The 23,195-nt window shown below is 42.9% G+C and overlaps 2 protein-coding genes across 2 annotated transcripts; both read right to left on the reverse strand.

The window, feature by feature from the left end:
- Positions 1–904: 904 nt before the first annotated feature.
- Positions 905–9,230, reverse strand: ndufs3 (NADH:ubiquinone oxidoreductase core subunit S3). Its single transcript, XM_085408111.1, has 7 exons — positions 9,120–9,230; positions 8,835–8,900; positions 4,654–4,751; positions 3,820–3,969; positions 1,484–1,609; positions 1,278–1,397; positions 905–1,190 (listed from the first exon to the last, which is right to left on the reverse strand). Exons 1-7 carry the CDS (start codon positions 9,172–9,174, stop codon positions 1,020–1,022), a joined length of 786 nt encoding a protein of 261 aa, XP_085264237.1. The 5' UTR covers positions 9,175–9,230; the 3' UTR covers positions 905–1,019.
- A 3,028-nt stretch (positions 9,231–12,258) lies between these two features.
- On the reverse strand, positions 12,259–19,420 carry ptpmt1 (protein tyrosine phosphatase mitochondrial 1). The gene is made up of 4 exons (XM_085408143.1): positions 19,135–19,420; positions 17,195–17,275; positions 14,473–14,664; positions 12,259–12,875 (listed from the first exon to the last, which is right to left on the reverse strand). Exons 1-4 carry the CDS (start codon positions 19,279–19,281, stop codon positions 12,747–12,749), a joined length of 549 nt encoding a protein of 182 aa, XP_085264269.1. The 5' UTR covers positions 19,282–19,420; the 3' UTR covers positions 12,259–12,746.
- Positions 19,421–23,195: the final 3,775 nt, after the last annotated feature.

Raw genomic sequence — 23,195 nt, forward strand, 5'->3', positions numbered from 1 at the left:
CATTTTTTCGGTTGTGTGTTTGTGTGTGTGTTGGGGGGGGGGGGGGGGGGGGGGTATGAAGTTCATAACAGACACTGCAATGTAAAAACTATAATCACAGTCACATGAACATCCTAGCCTCGGTAAACATTTGGAGACAACTTTGACCAACCACACAGACTTTTTCACTCACTCACAGTTTGTTAGTTTTCTCTTTTATCAACTTGCTAAAGCTGCTGCCTCGGTAGGAACAGTTTATTTGGGGCCCATAATACACAGCGTCCCCCAGTTTAGTTACCTCGGGTTGGTCCCTTATTTCCCCTTATTCAGCACAGATTTGATGCTGGATGCCCTCGTGTCAGGAACACATCGGGAACAAAAGGATGCTGCGTCATTTGTTAGAAATTAACATTTTCTACCTACCCAGGGCTGAATTTAAGAAAACTCTGAAAATCAAAGGGAAGGAAATGCAGCACGTTAGCTCATTTTGCCAAAAGAACAATTCTGAAACTCAAATAGTGTCAGTAGTTTGTATGACCCCCATGTGGTTGCATGCATGCCTGACAATGTTGGGACATGCTCCTAATGAGACAACCGATGGAGTGATTCCTCCCAGACCAAAACCAGTGAAAAAACACAGAAGTTGAGGTCAGCAACTGAGGTGCCAAAATTTTAGTTTTTTTTCCCTTTTTGTTTGAATTCCCCCAGGTCGATATTCTGCTGCTCATGATTCCAACATGAATGTAAATTCTTTAAGGACTTATTTTGAAAAATTAAACAAAATAAGGCTTTGTGCATTATTGGGTTTACTTTTAAAAACATTTTCCCAGTTTATGGTGAAAGTGACAGGTCTGTACCCCTCTGTCAAATCCTTTCAGATACTTTTTTCATCAACTGGAAGAAAAAAAAGCCACAATATTCCAGATGTTTTACTAGTATCTTTATTTACATAAATATCAGGATTGCTGGGGGGTTGGACTCCCAGAATAACACAAAAACAAAACATGGTGATGAAGATGTGGAGGCTAAACAAGAGGACGTCACTTCTTCTCAGGGGCCTTTTCACCAGCCTCCAGCTTGGGTGCATCCTCTTTGGGATCTCGGTAGGCGGGGAACACCTCCCAGGGCGTGTTTAAATCAAACTTCCTAAACTCCTGCGCCAGCTCCACAGGCTCCGCCACCACACGTTTCAACTCATCGTCATAACGAACCTGCAGAGGGAGGCATGCTTCGGGTCAGATTCCTTCCCGTCTCTCACATTGCTGGAGTTGAATAAAGTGGACTCAAAGTAAACTCACCTCCACATATCCCGACAGAGGGAAGTCCTTCCTGAAGGGGTGACCCTCGAAGCCATAGTCTGTCAGGATCCGCCTCAGGTCGGGATGGTTGGCAAAGAAAACTCCAAACATGTCCCACACCTGTGGTAATACAGCTTTGCTCTCAGTTTGTCTGTAATGTTAGTATAAACCACTGCTGAGTTTCACAAGTGCAGCGGGCAACTCACCTCCCTCTCGTACCAGTTAGCGGCCATGTGGACGGGGACAGCGGAGTCAACCGGTGTTAACTCATCGGTGTAGGTCTTGACGCGGATACGGGAGTTGTAACGCAGTGAGAGCAGGTTGTACACAATCTGTAGACCAGCATACACAGTGAGTCAGAGTACTATAGTACACAATCAATGCATAAATTAGACTACCTAATGTCCCACCACAGCCCTTCTCTTGGACTGAGTCTGGACATGATTCTTTTCAGCTCTTCTGTTACAGATCGGTTGGTTTGCTGTGATCCTGTTACATGACCTAATGTCACCAGGCTTTAGCTCTCAGAGAGATGGCCTCATATTTGACTTATATTTGAACCCCCCTCAGTATGCAGAGCAATGCCCCTAAATGACTCAAGGTCCAAACAGGCCTTGGCCTTCCTGGTGCCGCCCCTGTGACCCAGCTCCAGATAAGTGGAAGAAAATGGTTCGCTGGATGAAGGTTAGAGCCTGAGCATTTAATATTAAACTGAAAATTTTTATTATATTATATTATATTATATTATACTATACATATTTATTATATATTATGTGTGGTTTTTGGTGCTTTGGAAAACTGTACAAAATGACCAAAACACAATAATAAATACAATTATTATTGAACGTGGTGGCAGAAGTATTTTTAAAGGTTTATGGTAAAATGTCCTAATGCAGACAGGCTCTATGATGCACAGTCAGAGGGACTACTCCATTTGTTAAAGAAGTACAAAGTAATTCAGGAACAAATGTTGATAAATCACAGACGCTGCTGTGAAACGTCTTGAAGCACAGATTGGTGCAGACGCTCGGTTGATAAATGAGCCGCAACATTGCAGAAATCTCCAGGCTGTCATCAGGTTTATCATTGAACATGCTAACTGAGCCCTGCACACTTTGAGATGCAGTGTTTGGGTTTATTCCAGATTCCCGGAGCGTTGCCTGTTCTGACCTTGAGGTACATTTGTCTGTCTTGAATGCTTTCCACTTTTTTATAATTCTTCTTTCTTTCTCATTGTAGAATAATGGACTGATGAGCATAAATAATTGCTTCTTTATCAGTGCTTATCTTTCCTCCTTGGCTGGCCGTGCTGATGATCAATTAACCCTTTAAAACCTACCATAGCACCAAATCCGCCAGAGCTTACTTTATATTTTTACATGCTGTGGAGCCATTTTTGGGAGCATTTCAAGTTGCTATACATCAATACAACTGTTATAGCCCAGATTGTAATAATATGTATGCATTAAGTCCATAGTAACTACATAATAGTTTATTTTAAAAAAATTGCAATAAATTACAAAAAAAATAAATAGAAAATCGTTTGTTTTTTTACATATATTTCTACTTTAAGAAGTTTATCCCTCAAAACTTTAAATACAAAAAAAGTTGCAAAAAATAGTTTCCAACAACTGAAAATTTATTTTGAGTGTCTTCATAGTTTTATTTTTCAGATACACCAATTTTTATAAACTGCAGAAAAAACGAAAAACAATCCTACAATGCACATTTGCAAAGAAAACAGCATGTGCATCAAAATAAACTATTTCCAGCAGTGCAATTTGAGTTCTAAGCATCACAGAAACTATTCAGAAAAGCTTAAAGTCAAACATGACTTTTAAAAACACCAGTATAGGCTTATAAAAGGCCTACAAGTAAAAAACTAAATTTTCCGTAAAAATGACATCACTTCCGGTTACGGGCAGGTAATGGCGGACATGCGACAGTTCGCGCTGACGTCTATTTCAATGTAGGAAGTGTTATGAACAGCTGATCGGATCGGCAAAGCGTGTTTCTGGGATATTATGTTTTTGTTCCTGCAAGTGCTTTTTATGCAATTTTTGCAAAGCTATATGTGGAAGGAAACCGTGACCGAGGACAAGCTGATGGCATGAGATGTAAGTACAACTCCTCTGGTTTCATATGCAAAAATCATTATTGCGCTAGCTTACGTGGTTCCAGTTCTACGGGGATTTAAAAATAGTTATGCAAAACGGAGCGTGCCCGCGCTGACCGGCTTTAAAGGGTTAATCAAATGCATTGATTACCAGCACCAGGCTCTACTTTCCCTCATAATTCCTATCAAAGCATTAATTGTAGACTTGGTCTTTCACGCACCAAATTTTGGATACATTTTTGTTAAACAAATAATGACATAGTGTAACATGTTATATGTTGTTGTTCACCTGCACTGAGAGTTCTACTTTCTTGTAACCATGGCTACACAGGCATGCACCTGCAGATAGGATGCTTAAATCCTTGCCTCTCTTAGCAATAACCTCAGGCAGCTCACGGTTCAGTCAGTTCCAGTTTATCTCTGTACCTCAAAACGGTTCTGTCGTGTCGGGATGTCGACAGCTGTCAAGTCAGTCATGTTCCTGAACTGAGCATTGGTGTGGTCCCTCAGGAAGGTCAGCACAGGGATGACTCCATCAGGATGGATCATCACCTCCAGCTCATTGTAGCAGGTCACCTACACACATGAACACAGTCTTTTAGGCCCTGCTGCAGGTTTCTGAATCTAAACATGCATTCATCCATTCTCTTCCTTTTTCAAATCAGAGTAAATCCAAACATCCATCCATCCATTCGCTTCCGCTTATCCTTTTCAGGGTCGCGGGGGGTGCTGGAGCCTATCCCAGCTGTCATGGGGCTGGAGGCGGGGTACACCCTGGACAGGTCGCCAGTTTGTCGCAGGGCCAACACGCAGGGACAGACAACCATTCGCACTCACATTCCCTCACACATTCAAACCTAGTGGCAATTTGGATTATCCAATTAACCTATCCCCACAAGTTGCATATCTTTGGACAGTGGGAGGAAGCCGGAGTACCCGGAGTGAACCCACGCAAACACGGGCAGAACATGCAAACTCCACACAGAAAGACCCTGGCCTGAAGGTGGAATTGAACTCAGGACCTTCTTGCTGTGCGGCAACAGTGCTAACCACCGTGCCACCGTGCTGCCTAAATCCAAACATAATAAGTCTAATTACAGTTTTAAAATATTTACTCAGGTCTTGATTAGTAACGGCACCAACACATTGATGGCTTTTCACAATAACTGTGAAAAACCATCAATGTGCTGTCTCGGTCAGCAGCAGGATTTGCAACAGAAGAGTGTACGTGCTCCCACTGTGATGTGAATATGAACTGACCTGGACCTGCTGAATATATTTGGGCATCATCTCTGCCACATACTCCCCAAACGCTGCCAGCTGGTTGTGAGCGACAGCATCCTTGGGCCTGACGGTGGCTGCAAAGAGCAGAGGAGACGACACCGTAAATTCACCACGACAGACGCTTCAGGCTGTGTAACATTTGACCAGAGTCACAGGCGCTGGGGCCGTTTGATATAACGATAGACATCGGATGACGATATAAAAACATCTATCATTTCATTTATGAAGCGCCTTGAGGCGACTTTTGTTGTGATTTGGCACTATATAAATAAAATTGAATTGAATTTTACGATATCGTTTGTATCGTTTTGATGGCCACTGTAGTGACTATATTCATTTCTTAAAGTTCTCTCTTTCTTTTATATTTAATATAACCACACTACGGACGGACAAGCGCCTGTTTTTATGCTTTGTTGTTAGCAACAACGACGGTAAAACCATTGCATGTCCGCTTGTTTATTTTCCACATAAACCTTTCACAATAAAGCTCAAGGTCCTATTGAGACTTTTCAAAATAAACTGAATCACGTGAAAGAGGATGCAAAAAAGAGCCGTCAGGTGCTAAAAAATAAACCTTAGACTCAAACGTTTGAACAGGCTGGCTGCCGGCGGAGCTCACAGGCACGTCACTGCAACCCCCCCTGGCTTCTGCTCCGCGGCTGCTGAGTGAGCCCTCATCTGGGACTCTCCTCAGCTCTTTCTGGGACAGTGGCGCGGCTGCCCCTCTGTTGGTCTTCCTTGGTCTCTTGTGTTCTGGGGGCCTCTGGATGTCCGGAGTTTTGATCTCCTCCATACCTGCTTCATGCCCTGGAGGACGGGGCTGTGGCCCCCCCCACACCCTCTAGCAGATTATTACATGAAGGAACCTTTTAAAAAACAAAAAACAAGCGCGTCCATGCTCACAGGTGTACACACGGGTGATCACACCCACAAACTACACCCTTTTTGGCTCCTACCTCAAAGCACACTGTGTTCTGTTGATCTTATATGCTGCACAATAATGTTTAATATTTAGTATTTACTGTTATATTCCCATATATCATCGTGATGTTGTTTATTATGTTGCTCTCGTTTTCTTCTGCTCGTTTTCTTTTTTCTTTCTCAACAGGTGATTGATATATGTATTTTTTTTCTGCTTATTTAGTTGTTTTTTTGCCCTTCATCCCCGTCCCTCTTCTCTGCTGTTTATTCCCCTTCTTCCTTTCTCCCTTTTCTTTTCCTCATTCAAGTCTGTCCCGTATCTAGCAAGTGAAAATAAACATTAGGACTAATAGCTGTTAAATGTACAGTTACAACTTATGTCTAAAAATGTATAGTTTCATTTTTAGACATAAGACTCCAGGTACACGACGTGCAGCTGGAAACACTTCACGCAAGTCAAGCTGCCCGAGATTCACAGAATTTTCAGAAAATGTTAAATTTTTGTGATTTATATCTTTATTGGGACGATAGATGTCTCATATTGGAATATGAGATTTTGGTCATATCGCACAGCCCTAACAGATGAAAAAATGCTTTTGTTTTTCTAATACAACCGATTGTCTTGCTGATGTGCTGAAGACTCTCCTGAGCATTAAGGAAACACGGATTCAGATTTTTCCCGGTTCCAATCTGATTACAAGACCTGGGTTTAAGGTTCTGCCAACACCAATCGCTGATCCGATACCAGTGTTGAAATAATAAAGTCACTGTGAGGGACAGTTTGGGAATCAGTGCTAATAACTTCAGGGTCAATGACGGTACGGCTGGGCCATATCATACCGTTCACAGTAATACTGGTATAATGTTGGGCAACAATAAGAAAATGAAATATTGCGGTAGAATATGGGTAAAACGCGCACGCGCAGTGTCTTTGTTTACATATGCACATGGCGGAAAAAGCACAGCGGCGACGGAGAATGAGAAGAGCGAAAGTGGATCGTTGAATGAAACGGATGAACCGAGAACTGGTTTGTAAAAATGCTGCAACTTCAGTGGTGTGGAACTGGTTTGGCTTTCGTACGTTAGATACACAACAAAGCACTATTTTTGGTAGCACATGCTAGCGGGACGTCGTTATTACCGTGTTTTTTGGAAAATACGGCACACTTAAAATCAATGCTTTGATTTTTCTGAAAATCGACACTGCCCCTTATAGTCCCGTGTGCTTTATGTATGAATTCTGGTTGTGTTTACTGACCTCGAAACGATTTTATGTGGTACACGTAGAGCTGGGCGATATGAGATTTTTTCATATCACGATATGTTTTTTTCATTTCAGGCGATAACGATATCTATCACGATATGAGCCAAATAACTATATTTGTAAGATTTAAATGTGCCGTTGCTCACAAGTAAAATGTGAAATAATCAGCAGCTTGTTTTTAAATATTTATTTCCCATAATAAGTTCAACAGGGTAGATGTACTTAAGGAACATGAGACTTTTTCAGATAAATAAAGGCAAATATTGCAAACTACACAAAAGACAGCCGCTAAAGCGTTTAAGTTTCAAAATAGAACAAATGAAACAGACTAAATTGTCAATTCCACTTAGAAACAAAATATTAATTCTAAAAATAAATCTTAGTTTGTTTTACAGAAGAACAGACAAAACTGACTAACTTTTGTCAATATCAAATAAACTGAGAACTAAAAGGAAATTCTCAATCTCTCCTTGTTGTATAGCTTAGCTTTTCAAACAGTTTTAACAGTTACTTTAGTCTGACAAAAGCCGAATGACGAATTAGCGCTTCCAGTCAGAGACTGAGGCTACGTCCACACGTACACGGGTATTTTTGAAAACGGAGATTTTCCGTTTTCGTTTTAAAAAATAATCCCGTCCACACGTAAAGGCAGAAATGAAGGAAAACGCTGCTATGAACATGCCAAAGCAGCAGGTGGCGCTAGATTCCTAACCGTGCAGAAATGTTGGCCAATCAGAAGTCTAGAAGCCTCGGTGGGAAAAAGTAAACAAAGCTGGGGCATAGAAGCAGAACCGAGTCGTATGTGTGGACGGACAGTAACTGTGTGTATATGTAAGCATTTAAACACTGCAGAGAGTAGAATTAACAGTAACAGTATTGTAGAAATTCATTTCACCAAAACAATAACGTGGCGCACAGTGTGACGCATGCACCAGTTTATTGTATTTCCAGACTTGCTTTCGGCACAATTTACAGTGCACGCTACTCTGTTTTTTGTCAGACTTGAAATAGCCGAAATACCTTCACACTACGGAACTTCTTTGGCTCTTCCGTTCGACAATCTCTCCGGCATTGGAACCATTATCTGTTTTCTCTTCGGTCACGCTCGGTTGATTTTTCTAGTCGGCACACTCATTTCCTCCATTATGCGCTGGCTCCATTACCCGCTGGCTGCTTCCCAAACAAACACACGTGCGGCTTGGCACTAATATATATATATATATATATATATATATATATATATATATATATATATATATATATATATATATATATATAAAATTAGCAAATTGTAAAGATAAAGGAAACATCGTGAGTCATTACTGGGACTCCCCTCCCTAAGGACGATTCAACACAGATGTTTCAGCCCAAAGATCAGACTTCAAGAAGCGGCACACTAAGCCAGCAGCTGTGCTACATACATGCGGTGTCGCCTCTTTGTTGCCAACTTTGTGCACCAGAGAGTTTTTTTTCTCATTCATCTGACACGCGCACAAAGTCACGAAAGTCTTTTACTGTTGGGAAAACACTAAATTTTCATTTGATGTATGTAGTGCTTTATCTGATAGGTCGAGCTTTGTGTGTCTGTCAGCAGACAAAATAACATCACAACAGTCACAAACACAGCAGCTTTCACTGTGGACCCCACTCCATGTGCTGTTACATATATGTGGACCCTCTGGATATTTTTAAAGCACCTGTCAGTGTTTAAAAAAAAAAGTCTGATGTTTTTAGTTGTTGCTGTGTAATGTTAGTACCGGGGACAAAAACAACCCGTCAATGCAACCATGTCCGTAGGTACAAACAATGATTTGCTGCTCCATACTCCCACAGTAACGTCCTGTTAACTAGTTGAGTTAAAACAATTCTAACTCTGGGGTTCTCAGCTATTAGTGACAGCTATTAGTCCTAATGTCAAACAGCTCGGTGGTTCAGCGGCACTACCCTGCACGATGAGTTAGTGTGTACTCACGTCTGGTCTCGGTGCTGGAGCCCTGCAGTCTGGTCTGCTGCTGCAGGAGACACGAAGTCCTCGCAACTGAGGAGGGACAGACAGAAAGGATCAATCACAGAGGTACTGACGAGTGAATCCGCACTGCTACACAAGAGCTGGCTAAAGGTAGCATTAGCTAGCTCGAAGGTCAAACACGGAGCATTTGACAGCTGAAGACGACACTATTGGTAGCACGCAAACGGACGCAGGCTAAAACGAATCACTGCAATCTACAGCCTGTATATGGATTTCTAGTTAACGTACTGTTAAAACTCCTTCCAAGACCTCCGCGGACAAACCGTACCAACGACGCCGCCATGTTGGCTCTCTCAAGTTTCCTCTTCGGGCCGAGAGCTGACTATCAGCGGCCAGTCGCCCCCTCGTGGACGGGAAGACAAATGTCACTCAATGTAAGATAAGATAAGATAAGATAAGATAGAACTTTATTAATCCCTCGGATGGGTTCCTCTGGGAAATTCGACTTCCAAAAAAAGCACAGCAACGACCGAAGTTACAGTTACAGAATTGTTATATATATATATATATATATATATATATATACACACACACACACACACACACACACACACACACACACACACACACACATATATAAATACAGAGACAAATATAAATAGAGTATACAAAGGGGATAAATAGAATAAATAGGAATAAAAAATAAAAATACAAGTGAATTGCACATTTCAAGTATTGAGTCTATTGCACTGTTGACTATTTACAAAAAGTATTGCACAAGGTATTGTACAGTGAGGTGAAGAGGCACTACAGCTTAGTTGTTCCCCCCTCCTTTGTCCTCCTGTTTCCTGTTTCCCCTCCCTCTCCCCTCCAGAGAGGAGTTAAACAGTCTGATGGCGTGTGGGACAAAGGAGTTTTTAAGTCTGTTAGTTCTTGTCTTTGTGAGAAGCAACCTGTCACTGAACAGACTCTTCTGATTGTTTATGGCCGTGTGCAGAGGATGCCCAGCATTGTCCATAATGTCCATCAGTTTCTTTAATGTCCTTTTCTCTGCCACTGTCACCAGAGTGTCCAGCTTCATGCCGACCACAGAGCTAGCCTTCCTGATCAGTTTCTCCAGCCTGGATGAGTCCCTCTTTGCTGTGCTGCTCCCCCAGCACACCACAGCATAGAAAAGTACTCCAGCAACCACCGACTGGTAAAACATCCTCAGGAGCTTCCTGCAGATGTTAAAAGACCTCAGCCTCCTGAGGAAGTACAGTCGGCTTTGGGCTTTTTTATACAGGTGCTCTGTGTTGCATGACCAGTCCAGTTTATTGTCCACCCACAGCCCGAGGTACTTGTACTTGTTGACCACCTCCACCTCCTCCCCCTCTATCTGAACCGGCAGTGGACCTTCTCTGGACCTCCCGAAGTCCACAACCAGTTCCTTAGTCTTTGAGGTGTTGAGTTGCAGGTGGTTTGTGTGACTCCATGCGACAAAGTTCCTCACCAGACTTCTGTACTCCTCTTCCTGATCATCCCAGATACACCCCATGATGGCCGTGTCATCTGCAAACTTCTGAATATGGCATAATTCAGAGTTGTAGCAGAAGTCAGAGGTGTACAGGGTGAAGAGAAGAGGGGACAGCACAGTTCCCTGTGGTGCTCCTGTGCTGCTCACCACTGTGTCAGACGTGATGTCCTTCAGCCTGACGTACTGTGGTCTGTCGGTGAGGTAGTCGGAGATCCAAGCCACCAGGCAGGGGTCCACCTCCATCCTGTTCAGTTTTTCCTGAAGCATACAGGGCCGGATGGTATTAAAGGCACTGGAAAAGTCAAGAAACAGTATCCTGACCGTGCCTTTTCCCCCATCCAGGTGTGAGTGGGCTCTGTGTAGGAGGTACAGGATGGCATCCTCCACTCCAACACCCGCCTTGTATGCAAACTGTAGTGGGTCCTGGGCATGTTGTACCTGTGGTCGGAGGAAGTTGAGGAAGAGCCGCTCTAGAGTCTTCATAAGATGTGACGTCAGTGCCACCGGTCGAAAGTCATTCAGCTCATTGGGCCGGTTCCTTTTGGGGGCCGGGACGATGCAGGATGTCTTCCATAGGGCGGGCACTCTCCCCAGTCGCAGACTGAGGTTGAAGACTCGTTGTAGCGGCTCCCCAAGTTCAGCAGCACACGCCTTTAGCATCCTAGGACACACCTTGTCTGGGCCTGCTGCCTTTCTGGGGCGAAGCTTCCTCAGTTGCCTCCTGACCTGATCCACTGTGACACTGGGAGATGTTTGGGAGGAGGGGAGGGGGGGAGATGTCTTGCTGCTGAGAGAGGAATTGGAGGAGGGGGGTGTCATGGTGTCAGGAAGGGGGGGAAGCGAGGGAGGCAGGAGAGTGGGGAGAGGACTCTGTAGTGAAGGTGAGGGTGAGGGTGGGGGGGTTGTGGGCTGGTCAAACCTGTTGAAGGAGTTGTTGAGTTCGTTTGCCTTCTCCACAGTCCCCCCCACTGTGCTTTTCTTGGTGTTGTGGCCTGTGATGGTTTTCACACCATTCCAGACCTCCCTCATATTGTTCCTCTCCAACTTCTGCTCCACCTTCCTCCTGTAGGTGTCCTTTGCTTCCCTCAGGCAGCGTTTCACCTCCCGCTGTGCTGCTTTCATCTCCTCCTTCACTTTGCTCCTGAAAGCGTGCCCTGGAAAATGCCCTGGAAAATGCACTGAAACGGAAATATTCAAACATCACATTTTAAGAGTGCCAAATGATTTCATTAAATAATTACTAATTCAATATTTTTAAATAAAATTGTAAATAATTAAATATTTAAAACTGTAATTACTGAATAAATTATTTCAATTTTTAATTAATCCATGCTACATTTAGTTATTTACAGATGTATTTAATTAATTGAGTTTGGCACTCGCGTGTAATTTTTTAGCCCCAAACCATGCAAATGCTTAAAATACCATGATTTATATAACAATGTGTCATGATACGATGCAGCACTGGCAGTCGACAAGTCAGACTACGCCGAGTGGCCTCTCAAGTCTGGATTAAAGGGGAGGGTTGTGTCAGGAAGATCATCCAGCACAAAATGGTCAGTGCTGTTAGCCAACAGCGTGTCAGTGGAAACTAATATTAAATGTTAAAGTTAAATGAACTTCCAATAAACAGCTACCCTACTAGGATGTAAAAGTTGACCAAATGTTTGTCCACGCTACAGTTAGATTTAGGTTTTATTTTGTTTTACTTCAATTTAATTTTTCTATTTGTTTGCATGAAATAGAATCTAACAGTATTATCACTTGAACATTTTTCATGTGTGTTTGCTTCGGGGACTCCATCCTCATATTAAACCTTCTTGATAACTGTCACATTGGAACATCCTAACTTTATTTAAATATGTGCTTGCCAATATGAACAAACTACTGAAAATAAAGAAGCACCATTACTCTTTTTGTCATAAACATTTATTTATGGTCATTTTTTTACATTATGAGGCACTGCAGAAAAATATAAAGCAAATATTTTCCAGTCTACACAGAAACACCTTCATTACTGAATTATTTACTACAGTGTTCTCATCCTGTTGACTAAACTCCAGCTGACGTCAGCCGGCTCTGAGGGGAGTGTTTTCTTTTTTTAAAAACAAATGTGGAGAGCATTGCAGTGATTTGTCTTAGTTTGTTAGTTAAAACAGAATAACGTGGCTGGAAATCAAATTATAAAAAGAAAATTTTCTTTCAACAAAATTATATTAAAGAGTAACAAAAACAGATAAACAACATGTTCTGTTCTGCAGCTGTACACATGCCAAAGAGCACTTGCTGAAAAGGCAACAGTTGCATTTCCTGTTACAGTTGTTTTGATCAAGGCTCTGAGTCGCCGTCTCCCACCTCCAGTGGGAACACGATGAGGTCCGACACACTGCCCCACTTTCTCAGCTGGACTGTGCACATATCTGCTGGTAGTACTTCCTCAGCATCTCCAGCTGAGCGGAGCGTACTAGGATGTGCGGTCGAACAGATGCCAGCTTCTGACAGGCCTCGTCTGGAGTCCAGCAGTGTAACTGTCAGCAGGAAAGCAAACGGTCAACACAGCAAACCTGTCGCTTGATGCCTGAGCGACTCATCAGCCATGAGCATGTTTCATACAGTCACCACTCTGGAATATTGACTTAAACACTCTGTGGTTCAGTGCATGTGGAGGTAAACGGGTCAAAAACGGAGTTAAATGTGGCATGTGTTTTATCTGAAATGACCATGAGATTATATTTACATACAAATACTTTAAAGGTAAGTACGCTGGAATAAGAGGGTAAAAAGTCAGGGTTTTTTCAGGAAACAAAGAAATATATTACATTGTAATTTAGCAGTATGCTGTACTGTTCAGGGAGAGGGCCATATTATGAAGCGGATTAACCTCGGCCAGTTTCTGGGTATTTTACAGGAAAGGAGACACAGCTTACAGTGTAAGTAATTTTAAATACACTGTAAGTTAAAAAGAACAACTGAATAACAGAAAATCCATCATGTACACAGTGTAACAAAATAAGGATGTAAAAAGGGAAGGTTAAGTCACTCAACATTTACAGCCGTCAACACAAAAACTGCATCAAAAATATTGTTTTTCTGCAAAATTACCAGCTAATTACACACCACTTAAAACAGGCTCTGAAACTGAAACGATGTCATCTCATTGGAAGACCACTTTGTGTTCAAGTAGTAATAAAAAACGAAACAAACAAGAAAACACCCACAAATATTTCTGAAAATGTTTTGTTTTGTTTTTTAAATTTCAAATATTGTATAACGAGACAAAACTGCAAACATGAACGCAGATTGTAACAAACTGAATCCTTTCATCGAACCACCAAACAAACACACTGGTCCTCTCTGTGCACACACGTGGCAGCACTGCTGCTGTCATTGTGTTCATGTTTAACAAAATAAACTGCAGACATGAGTGTGACTCTGTCACTGAGCTAACAGCTGATCCCTCAGCATGTTTGTGCTCTCTGCTCATGCTGCCTTCATATTCAGTCATTCTCAGCTTTTTAAAGAACTTCAAAGACAAACTGCATGACATTTCTTCAAGTGGCCCCCAGGCTGCAAATATGAGACCCTGACTTAAAATAAGTTATGCAATACTCAAAATTACCTACAGTATAAATTGTGTCTCCTTTCCTCTAAAATACATGCAGGATAGGCACGTTTAGGCCACTCTGTAATATTGCCTGCTCCACAAAAAGTAACACGTACTTAGGACGTAAATACAGGGAAATATTGTTTGTTTTGCTGCTAAATTACCAGGAAATTACACAGTACTTAAAAGTACTTAAAAATACTTAAAAGTACTTAAAAGTACTTAAAAGTGCTTAAAAGTACTTAAAAGTGCTTATGCGCTGCTCAGATTTTATAGCAGTATAATTATTTGCTTCCTGTAAAAAACGGATTTGTTGCCACCTTATTCTTATTTGTTCAAAATTATCCAACATAACAAATGTAAATTTATTATTCTATTTATTATTTATTTCTTTATTTTTTATCCGCTCTTTATGCTTTATCTTGCGTTACCATGAAAAGTGGGATGTTCTTCTCTCCACTCGGTTTTTGTGCTGTCTGCAGTTCAAACAGCAGGTGGCAGTCTGAATGCATCATACTGACCCGTATGAGGTAGGCGGCAGCTAATGTGGCGCTCCGGGAACGTCCAGCCTTGCAGTGCACGTACACACTGGTTCCCTGCTCTTTATGCTGCAGTGCAAACTCCACGCCTCTGTGGAGGTTCTCCATGCTGGGGACACCAGTCAGGTCCACAGTGCTAAGCCTGAGCTGCTCCACACCAGCAGCCTGCCACTCCTGCACCAGCACCGCAACAATAAATGACACAGTGTATGAGGGGCGGCTCTTTGGCACTGTTAGGGTTTGAACTTCTATCACACATCAGTATTTAACTCATCTTGCATATGCATGACAGCACAGGGTCATTTCAAATATGAGCAGGGCGATTAAACTGCACGTTAACTTTTTTTTTTTTTTGGCCTGTCCCGTTTGGCTCTTTTGCCATCAGAATTGTTGTCTAAAGGCAAACAAAGATGCCCAACGGATTTACTTTACCGAATTGACCATCCCAGCCTTGCCGTAATGGTCCATTTGATTCACCTTTTATTGTTTATTTTATTTTCACTTACTGAATACGGGACAGAATTAACTGGGGGAAAGAAGGGGAGAAAGAAAGAGGGAAAGAGAAACAGCTGAGAAGAGGGACGGGGGAGAAGGGCAAAAGACAAAAACTAACAGAACGGGCAGAGAAAAAAAAAATGCATATATCGATCACCTGGGTCACCTGCTGAGAAAGAAAAAAGAAAACAAGCAGAAGAGAACAAGAGTAATAGAATAAACAACATCACAATGATATATGGGAATATGACAGTAAATACTAAATATTAAACATTATTGTGCAGCATATAAGATCAACAGAACACAGTGTGCTTTGAGGTAGGAGCCAAAAAGGGTGTAGTTTGTGGGTGTGATCACCCGTGTGTACACCTGTGAGCATGGACGCGCTTGTTTTTTGTTTTTTAAAAGGTTCCTTCATGTAATAATCTGCTAGAGGGTGTGGGGGGGCCACAGCCCCGTCCTCCAGGGCATGAAGCAGGTATGGAGGAGATCAAAACTCCAGACATCCAGAGGCCCCCAGAACACAAGAGACCAAGGAAGACCAACAGAGGGGCAGCCGCGCCACTGTCCCAGAAAGAGCTGAGGAGAGTCCCAGATGAGGGCTCACTCAGCAGCCGCGGAGCAGAAGCCAGGGGGGGTTGCAGTGACGTGCCCGTGAGCTCCGCCGGCAGCCAGCTGTGCCTGAGTGACCGAGCCCCAGGCCGAGAGGCCGGGGGCACCCCACCTCCGAAGTGGCCCGAGCGAGCCCCAGGCTCCAGGCCCCGATAAGCGGCCGCCAAGGAGTGAGCCAGTGTGTACCTGGACGCCCATCCCCGGACACAAAGAACCACCAACGCACCGATGTCTGAGGGAGTCCGCCACTGGCAGGGGAAGTGGTGGTAGGGGGAGATAGGCCTCCATACCTTGGAGGGCCTGAGATGTCCCCAGAGAGGTGGCGTCTGACACCCAACCTGACATATAGACACAGACATACAGGCACACACAGATACAAACATCCATTCCCACCCTCATGCTCTCATATGCACTTACTCCACACTCAACCAACGTGGAAACAGACATAAAGAGACGCTGTACACACGATCACACTCCCCAAGCGTACTCTACAAACCGGGTCTAGGTACCCTTGCCCCTGGAGGGGGAACTGCACCCAGACCCAGGTGGTGTTACCCTTTTCCCTGCGGTGGGGGGAGGCAGACCGCCCCGACTCCGCAGCAGCAGGAAGGCCCCACACTCCAGACCGCAGTCGGACGGCCAACTCCTCCTCCTAGCCCCCCCGCTCCAGCAGGTCGCAGAGAATGGGGGTGAGAGAAGACTCCAAACCTCCCTCCACCCGCTCATTGTAGTGTTGATGCATGTGTGTTCTAAGGTGCATTTAAAACCCAGGAGGGCATGGAGCTACCTGCCAGAGAGCAGCAAGTAAGCGCATGGTCCCTCCTGCTAGCCCTCAATGTCTGTATTTAAAATTGAGAGGTGGGCAACGACGCCAGGGGTGGGGTGTACACCCTGATGGTACTTTGGATTCCGTGTATCGTACCCCAAGATCCTATATGTATGTGTAATGAGAGTGTGAGTAATGTGAATGTCTAAGTTGTGGGATAAAATTGAGGCAGAGGCAGCCAGAAGGGGACGGGGGGGGGGGGGGGGGGGGGGTAGACTCCTCTGCACCCTGGTGACATACCCCTACTCCAAGGTCCTGCATGTGTGGGTGGTTGTGGTGGAGCGGGAAGAGGGAGGCAGCTGGAGATGGGGAGGGAAGGAAGGGAGGGGCAAGTGACCCCTCCCTGGGGCCAGCTCCCCCGCTGACCCCAGTAGGCACCCCCATACTCCGCGACCCGCCAGGGAAAGGGGGCCCAGGCCCATCCAGACCGGGGCCCAGTGCAGCAGCGCCTCCCGGCCCCACAGAGCCCGGGACAGTCCACCCAACCCCACCACAGAGAAAACTGCACCAACCCCACCATCCACTCATCTTCCAGACTACATAAGACAATAAACACCCAGGCTGAGATCTTCCTCCACCTCTCCTGTATCTCCCCCTCCTGCAGAGGGAGCTCCTGAGGAGAGGAAAGCTCCTGCAAGATGTGACAATCTCCCCCACCAGTTGAAGAGCCCCCCAGGTGGCTCGATGCACCGGCGGCACCCTGCTCCAGGGATGGGCCCCCATGCACTGCACGTTAACTTAATAATGGGAACTCAAACGAAGGGAACTCACCTGGGCTGAGTTGCAGAAATATTTGGTCTCGTACTCTTCGTTCATGGTGATCACCCCTCGAACATTTTCTGTTTCCACCAGCTGCAAAAGCAAAAACAGGCCATCAGCTCTCAGAGTTGAAAACTGCAACTGCCACGAGAGCAGCACTCTAAATACTCTTTCTCTCCTTTATTCCATTTTTTATGAGGTCTTGACAAAATATATTTCCAGTCTCCTTCTCTGCTCTTTATGCAAACACTGGTGCATCTCAGAAAATGGCAATATTGTGTAAAAGTTCATTTTTTTCCAAGATTTTTTTTTATTTCATTTTGATGATCACAAAAAACATAAATCTGGTATGTCAAATTATTAGAATATTTCATCTGGAGTCCACAGCCATGAGGAAGACTGCTGACTTACCAGATGCTCAGATGGCAAAATTCAACAACCACCAGAAGCCACCACAGTCACTGCTGCAAAAGCTGTCAGTTCACAGTGTGCAAATATTTATGGGAAGTTGACTAGAAGGGAAAAGTATACACAAACAACACACATGACATGAGAGTTTGCCAAGGAGTAGACTGAAGGTGGTGTCAGTGTCACAATGTACACAGCAAAGGGACCACAGCCATCGACTTCAATAATATCAGCCACTCATAAACAGGCATCTTACCTGAGCTAAGGAGAAAGATGCCTGTGGTCCTTATTCTAATCATGTAACAGGTAATATCCAGTATGTGTAATGTGACAAAAGCACAACGTTCAGTGTGTGTTTCATGGCATTTTTACGCAGCCAACCCAAAGTTGTGGAATGATCTGCCCTTGCACGTTAGACAGGCCTCTTCTCTTTCTGAGTTTAAAAGTTTTCTTAAAACATATTTATTCGCTGAAGCCTTTGGCACTGATTAAAGGGGTTGACTCAATTTGTTTTAATTTATTTTAGTTATTTAATTTATTTTATCTTATTTTTATTTACTTTACTTAGGCCATTTTGCATGTACAACACTTTGTGAACTCTGGTTTGATGTTAAAGTGCTTTATAAATAAAGGTGGTATGGTATGGTAGCATGTTCCTTGTGTAAGAGTCTTTACATTAATAAGCTGTATTCCTCACAATGAGGAAGGGATGTTTGCCTATCATTTAATAATCAAAAACATTTTAGAAATCAGTCCTACAATTATCCAAAAGCTTCTTTGCTGGGACCAAAATTACTTTTATAAAAGGAAAGCCCTTAGCTCGGGAAAAGGCCATTCAAAAGCTTTTTGGGTGCAAAGTATTCAAACACACAAATAAGTGGCCAAATGTGCATCTGTGGGTGGTGCTGGAGTGGCCACAGTGGCTGTAGGCAGGACGCACTGATGGGGCATCGTGAAGGAAGGGGCGGAGGTACAGAGCAGCAGAACAATAGCAACAGCGGTGTGTGAATTAATGCTAAACATAGTATGAACATTAGTCTTAGTGTTTTTCTACTGATGCACACTGCACTGTGTGCTCTGTCTGACTACTGAAGAAAAACAAACCTAATAAATCATGTTGACCGTCAGAGGTCTGATGATCCAAGAGGACCAACTATGGGCAAAAACTACTGAACTGCGAGACCGTTTCTGTTTCTGATATGTTAGCTTGTTAGATAACTGAGGCGGTGTTACAGCGGTTTCTGCTTCAGCTGGATCGAAGATGGTGAGAATCACCCACAAATCACAATATTCGCTGATTGAGATAATGACCTACTCACTGTGAGTTACTATTTCATAATTGTGGCTTCGCATATTACTGTCTTTACAGCATTTCTTTGAAATTGTACACACACACACCACTACTACTATAACAACTTGTCAAAACATTTGTTTAGAACAAAGTCAATGCCGCCTCGTTAGCGCAGGCTAGCTCGGCAGCTGGTCTAAAGAGTCGTTAGCGTAGTCGAGCGCTAGCTAGCAGCTTCAGTGTTTGACAGGCGGACCTGTTTGGTCATGGACCTGAACGGCAGCGCTCCGAGGATCACAGTTTCATCCACTCGGTCAAACCACCGTCTCGAGGACACCTTCTCCATGACAACGTTGTAGGCTAACGTGGGGTAGAAGAGCAGCCGTGCTAACACTCCCGACATGGCTGAGCTATTTTCTGACGAGTCGTGTAAGAACTGAATTTGTGCTGTGGAGAGCTCAGCCTCTCATCATTACTCCTCCGTGCTGCTGTGCGGCGTGTGCTTCGCAGCCTTCATCCCACATGCTGTCAGCTTCCTCCTCCTGAAGCACGACTTCCGCCGACTGCTACCCCTTCAACATAAACACACTGACCTTCCATCCATAGATTCAGTCTCAAATCAGAATATTTTTTCTGCTCGACCAGCTGATGTTAAGGTGCAAAGTCGAACATATATAATGAGTACAACAACTTCATATATCACATTTTTTAAAGGACTGTCAGAACTTTTTTTTTTTTACACATTAAAATTTAATCTCTCAAAAACTATTCCAAAATAAAAGCCTGATTTGTCACTGCGCTTTCTTATCGTCGAAATAAATCACGGTATCTGCCAAAGATACGTCAGAAAATCTCGCTAGTTAAAATATGAAAACAACAGCCCAGCACTCTGGCGTTTTTAAAAGTAGAATGGTAGGCAGAAGCTTCAGGTCTCAGTCCCCTCTCCTGACCTCACAGTTAGGGGTGGGTTTTTATAATCGATTCATCGATTAATGGGTAATGTTCATATGTAGATTAATGGTTTTCTTTCGTTTTTGATGTACTGCAGAATATTTTTATAAATCCCAGGCCAGGAAAACCTTCATGTTTTTCTGTGTTTTATCTTCAGCTACTTTGACACAAAGGCATCTGCTGTGACGCTTACACCTGTGATAAAGTCTTGCGTGTGTCAGCTTCCTTTTTATTGATACAAAAATATGTAAATGTACTGATCTGAATTATAATATTTCTGACTGTCAAAATTTCCCAGATTTAAATCGAATCGAATTAAATCGAATCGTGGATCGAATCGATTCGGGACCTTGTGAATCGGAATTGAATCGATTCTAGAAATCAGTGACGATACCCAGCCCTACTCACAGTTTGGACTCAGGACCAGAGGTGGAGCCAGACATTTGAAACACCTGGGGCTTAGCCCTAAAGGGTAGTATGCATGTGGGATTTTTTTTTTTTTTTTTTTTGGGGGGGGGGGGCTTAGAAATGACTGAAAGATTAATTGGCTCTGTTTTCAGTTTTGTTCAAAAAAAGAATGACTTCATATAGGGAAAAATATATATCACATATACAGGACACCTTGAACTAGTTGTCAGGGTCCTGGGTCTTCTGACCCAGCATTTTTAGTTCTTTGTGATTTTTGTATTATTGTACTTGTGTGTGATTTATTCTATGGTTTCTAGTTTTGATCCCTTGCCCTTCATGTCTCTCTGTGTCCCCTCTGTTCTGTGTAAGTCTGTGTCTGCATGTTTGAGTTTCCCTCTGTCTTTTGGTTCGAGTCCTCTGCCTTACTGGTTATGTCTCTGTTTCTTAGTTGCTGTCTCCACCGTGTCAAGTTCGCGTCTCTGTGTCATAGTTCCTGTTTTACTTTGAAGGTCTGTGTCTTATGTGAATGTGTTCAGTTTACGCTTCCTTGTCTCGTCAGTTCTGATTTCCCCCAGCTGTGCTCTCCTTCTGTGTCTCATTCCCCTCGTTACTTCCCAGTGTTTTTAAACCCTGTGTTTCTCTGAGTCAGTGTCGCGTTGTACCCTCAACAAGCTGTGTGTTTTGCCTCCAGTTCAGTATTTCTGCTACAATGTTTTAGTCCACCAGCGTTTTTGTTTGTCTTTTGGTGAGTTTAGTTTAGTAAGAGGTTTTTCCCAGCAATAAAGCTGTGCTTTAAGTTGTACTTCTGTGTCTGAGTCCTGCATTTTGGATCCACCACTCCTGCTTGCCTGCCTGCCACACAGCGATTCATGACACTAGTTTTTTAATTAAGCAGCAAGGCAGAACAAAGTCGGGCTGTATCAAGACACACAGACTAAACCCAAATTCAACCAGACACAGAACTGATCCGGAATTAAAACAGGACTACAACAGTTCAAAATCAGGAGTACTGAGGACTTAACCAAGACAGAACCACAATCAGAACTAGATGATAGTAGCACTAAAAATCATCATAGACCTGCACTACACTTATTTTTTTAATTCTACCAAAGTCCACTATTTAGATTGAGAAAAGTTTATATAATTATTTAGCCTTGTTGTGCAAACAAGCCTGCAAAAGTTAATAAATGTAGAATTTGAAAAATAGCAAACCTAAAAAGAAACACTAGGTACGAGATACATGAGGACCTATGATACGGTGATACTTTTGGTAAACAACCATTTTACTAACATGTGTGTCTCACCTGCTCTTGTTCCACCTCTGTTCTGTCCTCATTCTCCATCTCCCTCTCTGTTCCTCTCTCTCCCTCTTTGTGCTGACAATCATCAAATATACAGTTGAAACCAGATATTTATGTACTCTTCAGATCAAAACACAAACACTTTTTTAATTGTAACATCAAATCAGACTAAATGTTTATTTTTTTTAGATTGATAAATATAAAAAACATATTTGTTAACTTTAAGAGTAAAGAGAGAAACTATCTGTATTTCTTAATTGTAAATGGCACCAAATTGTATTCAAAATTGAGCCACACTTATGGAGCTCCACAATTCTTTTTCTGGTGTTTTGGTTGACATCTCTTAATTTTCCCATGTCACAGAAACAGGCTCTGTGTTTTGCCTTATATGCATCCACAGCTGTGCCACCAATTTACTCACATGGACTCTACTAACCAATCAGAAGCTTCTTCAGCTCAGAATGGAATCGTCTGCAGTTTTCTTATTAATGAACAATAAACTTAGTGTACATGTACTCCTAAATTTGACGAAAGTGATAAAAAATAGAAGCTCTGTCTCTCTTTATTCTGACATTTAACTAATTCAAAAGATATTTCAATATTTATTTATCCAAAACAAAACAAGTTTACTCTAAATTGATGTTGTACAGTAAAAAACATGTTCTTGTGTTTTCCATAAAGTGTATGTAAATATCTGGTTTCAGCTGTGAATGTACTGCTGTGTGTTGAAGTTCCTCTTGTTTTGCATAGAAATATACTGAACAACATACAAAGCATAATATATAAAATAACATCTACCTGAGTTTTTTCTTTGAAAGAAGCTCCTTATGTCCATTCTTGTATATCAGTGCATTACTGAAACCGATTTATTTAGCCGTGGAGGGTAACAACTGAAAATATGAAATAAACACACATGTAAGCTAAGACTCTCTAAAGAAACAGCATTGTTGTTGTTCCACTTTTCATTTCGCCGTTTGTTGATTCACTTAAAGACCAAGTAACGTAATATGGGTCAAGTGATCAGTCTGATATCAAGCTTTCGTGATTCACCGTCATATTTACATTATTTGTACAGTACGGATGATTTGCTTTGGTACCTGGTCGAACTTCAGTTCTCCTCTGTCTGCCTGGCTGCGTTTCTCTAACAGCGCACTCGCAGGCAGCAGCTGCCCCGCCCCGCTTAGTGCCTGAGCTCGGATCATACCAATATTAGGGGGGATTTACGCACAGTCGTAAATTCCCACAGTGTGCGCTATGTGCTTCGAATATTGTGTGTAGTTTTTTGCTTTATACAGTTGTCAGCCAGGCATCTAACTATGAAAAAATTACACTCCAAAAGACCCCGGGCTTCTGAAAAAACCACCCGGGCTTAAGCCACCCCCCGCTCCACCACTGCTCAGGACACAAATGATTTCTTCTTTTAAGGTTAGGCTCAAAATGTGCCTTTTGTCAACCCATGCTTCAGTTATGCTGTCATAGTCTGTATTTGCTGGGGGACTTGCCATGATGCACGGAGCACTACTTCTCCTCTCTGTCTCTCACTCCCATCGTGTTTATATACTGTGCTGACTCAAATTTCAATGTTGAGGTTTTCCTGTAATGTTTAGGGCTTTTCCATTGTTTAATATTGTCATTCTATCATAAATTTAAAAAAAGA

The sequence above is a fragment of the Rhamphochromis longiceps genome, linkage group LG1 (genome assembly GCF_057381845.1).
Source record: "Rhamphochromis longiceps isolate RC_006_pf linkage group LG1, R_longiceps_female_GT1.1, whole genome shotgun sequence".
Classification (NCBI taxonomy): Eukaryota; Metazoa; Chordata; class Actinopteri; order Cichliformes; family Cichlidae; genus Rhamphochromis; species Rhamphochromis longiceps.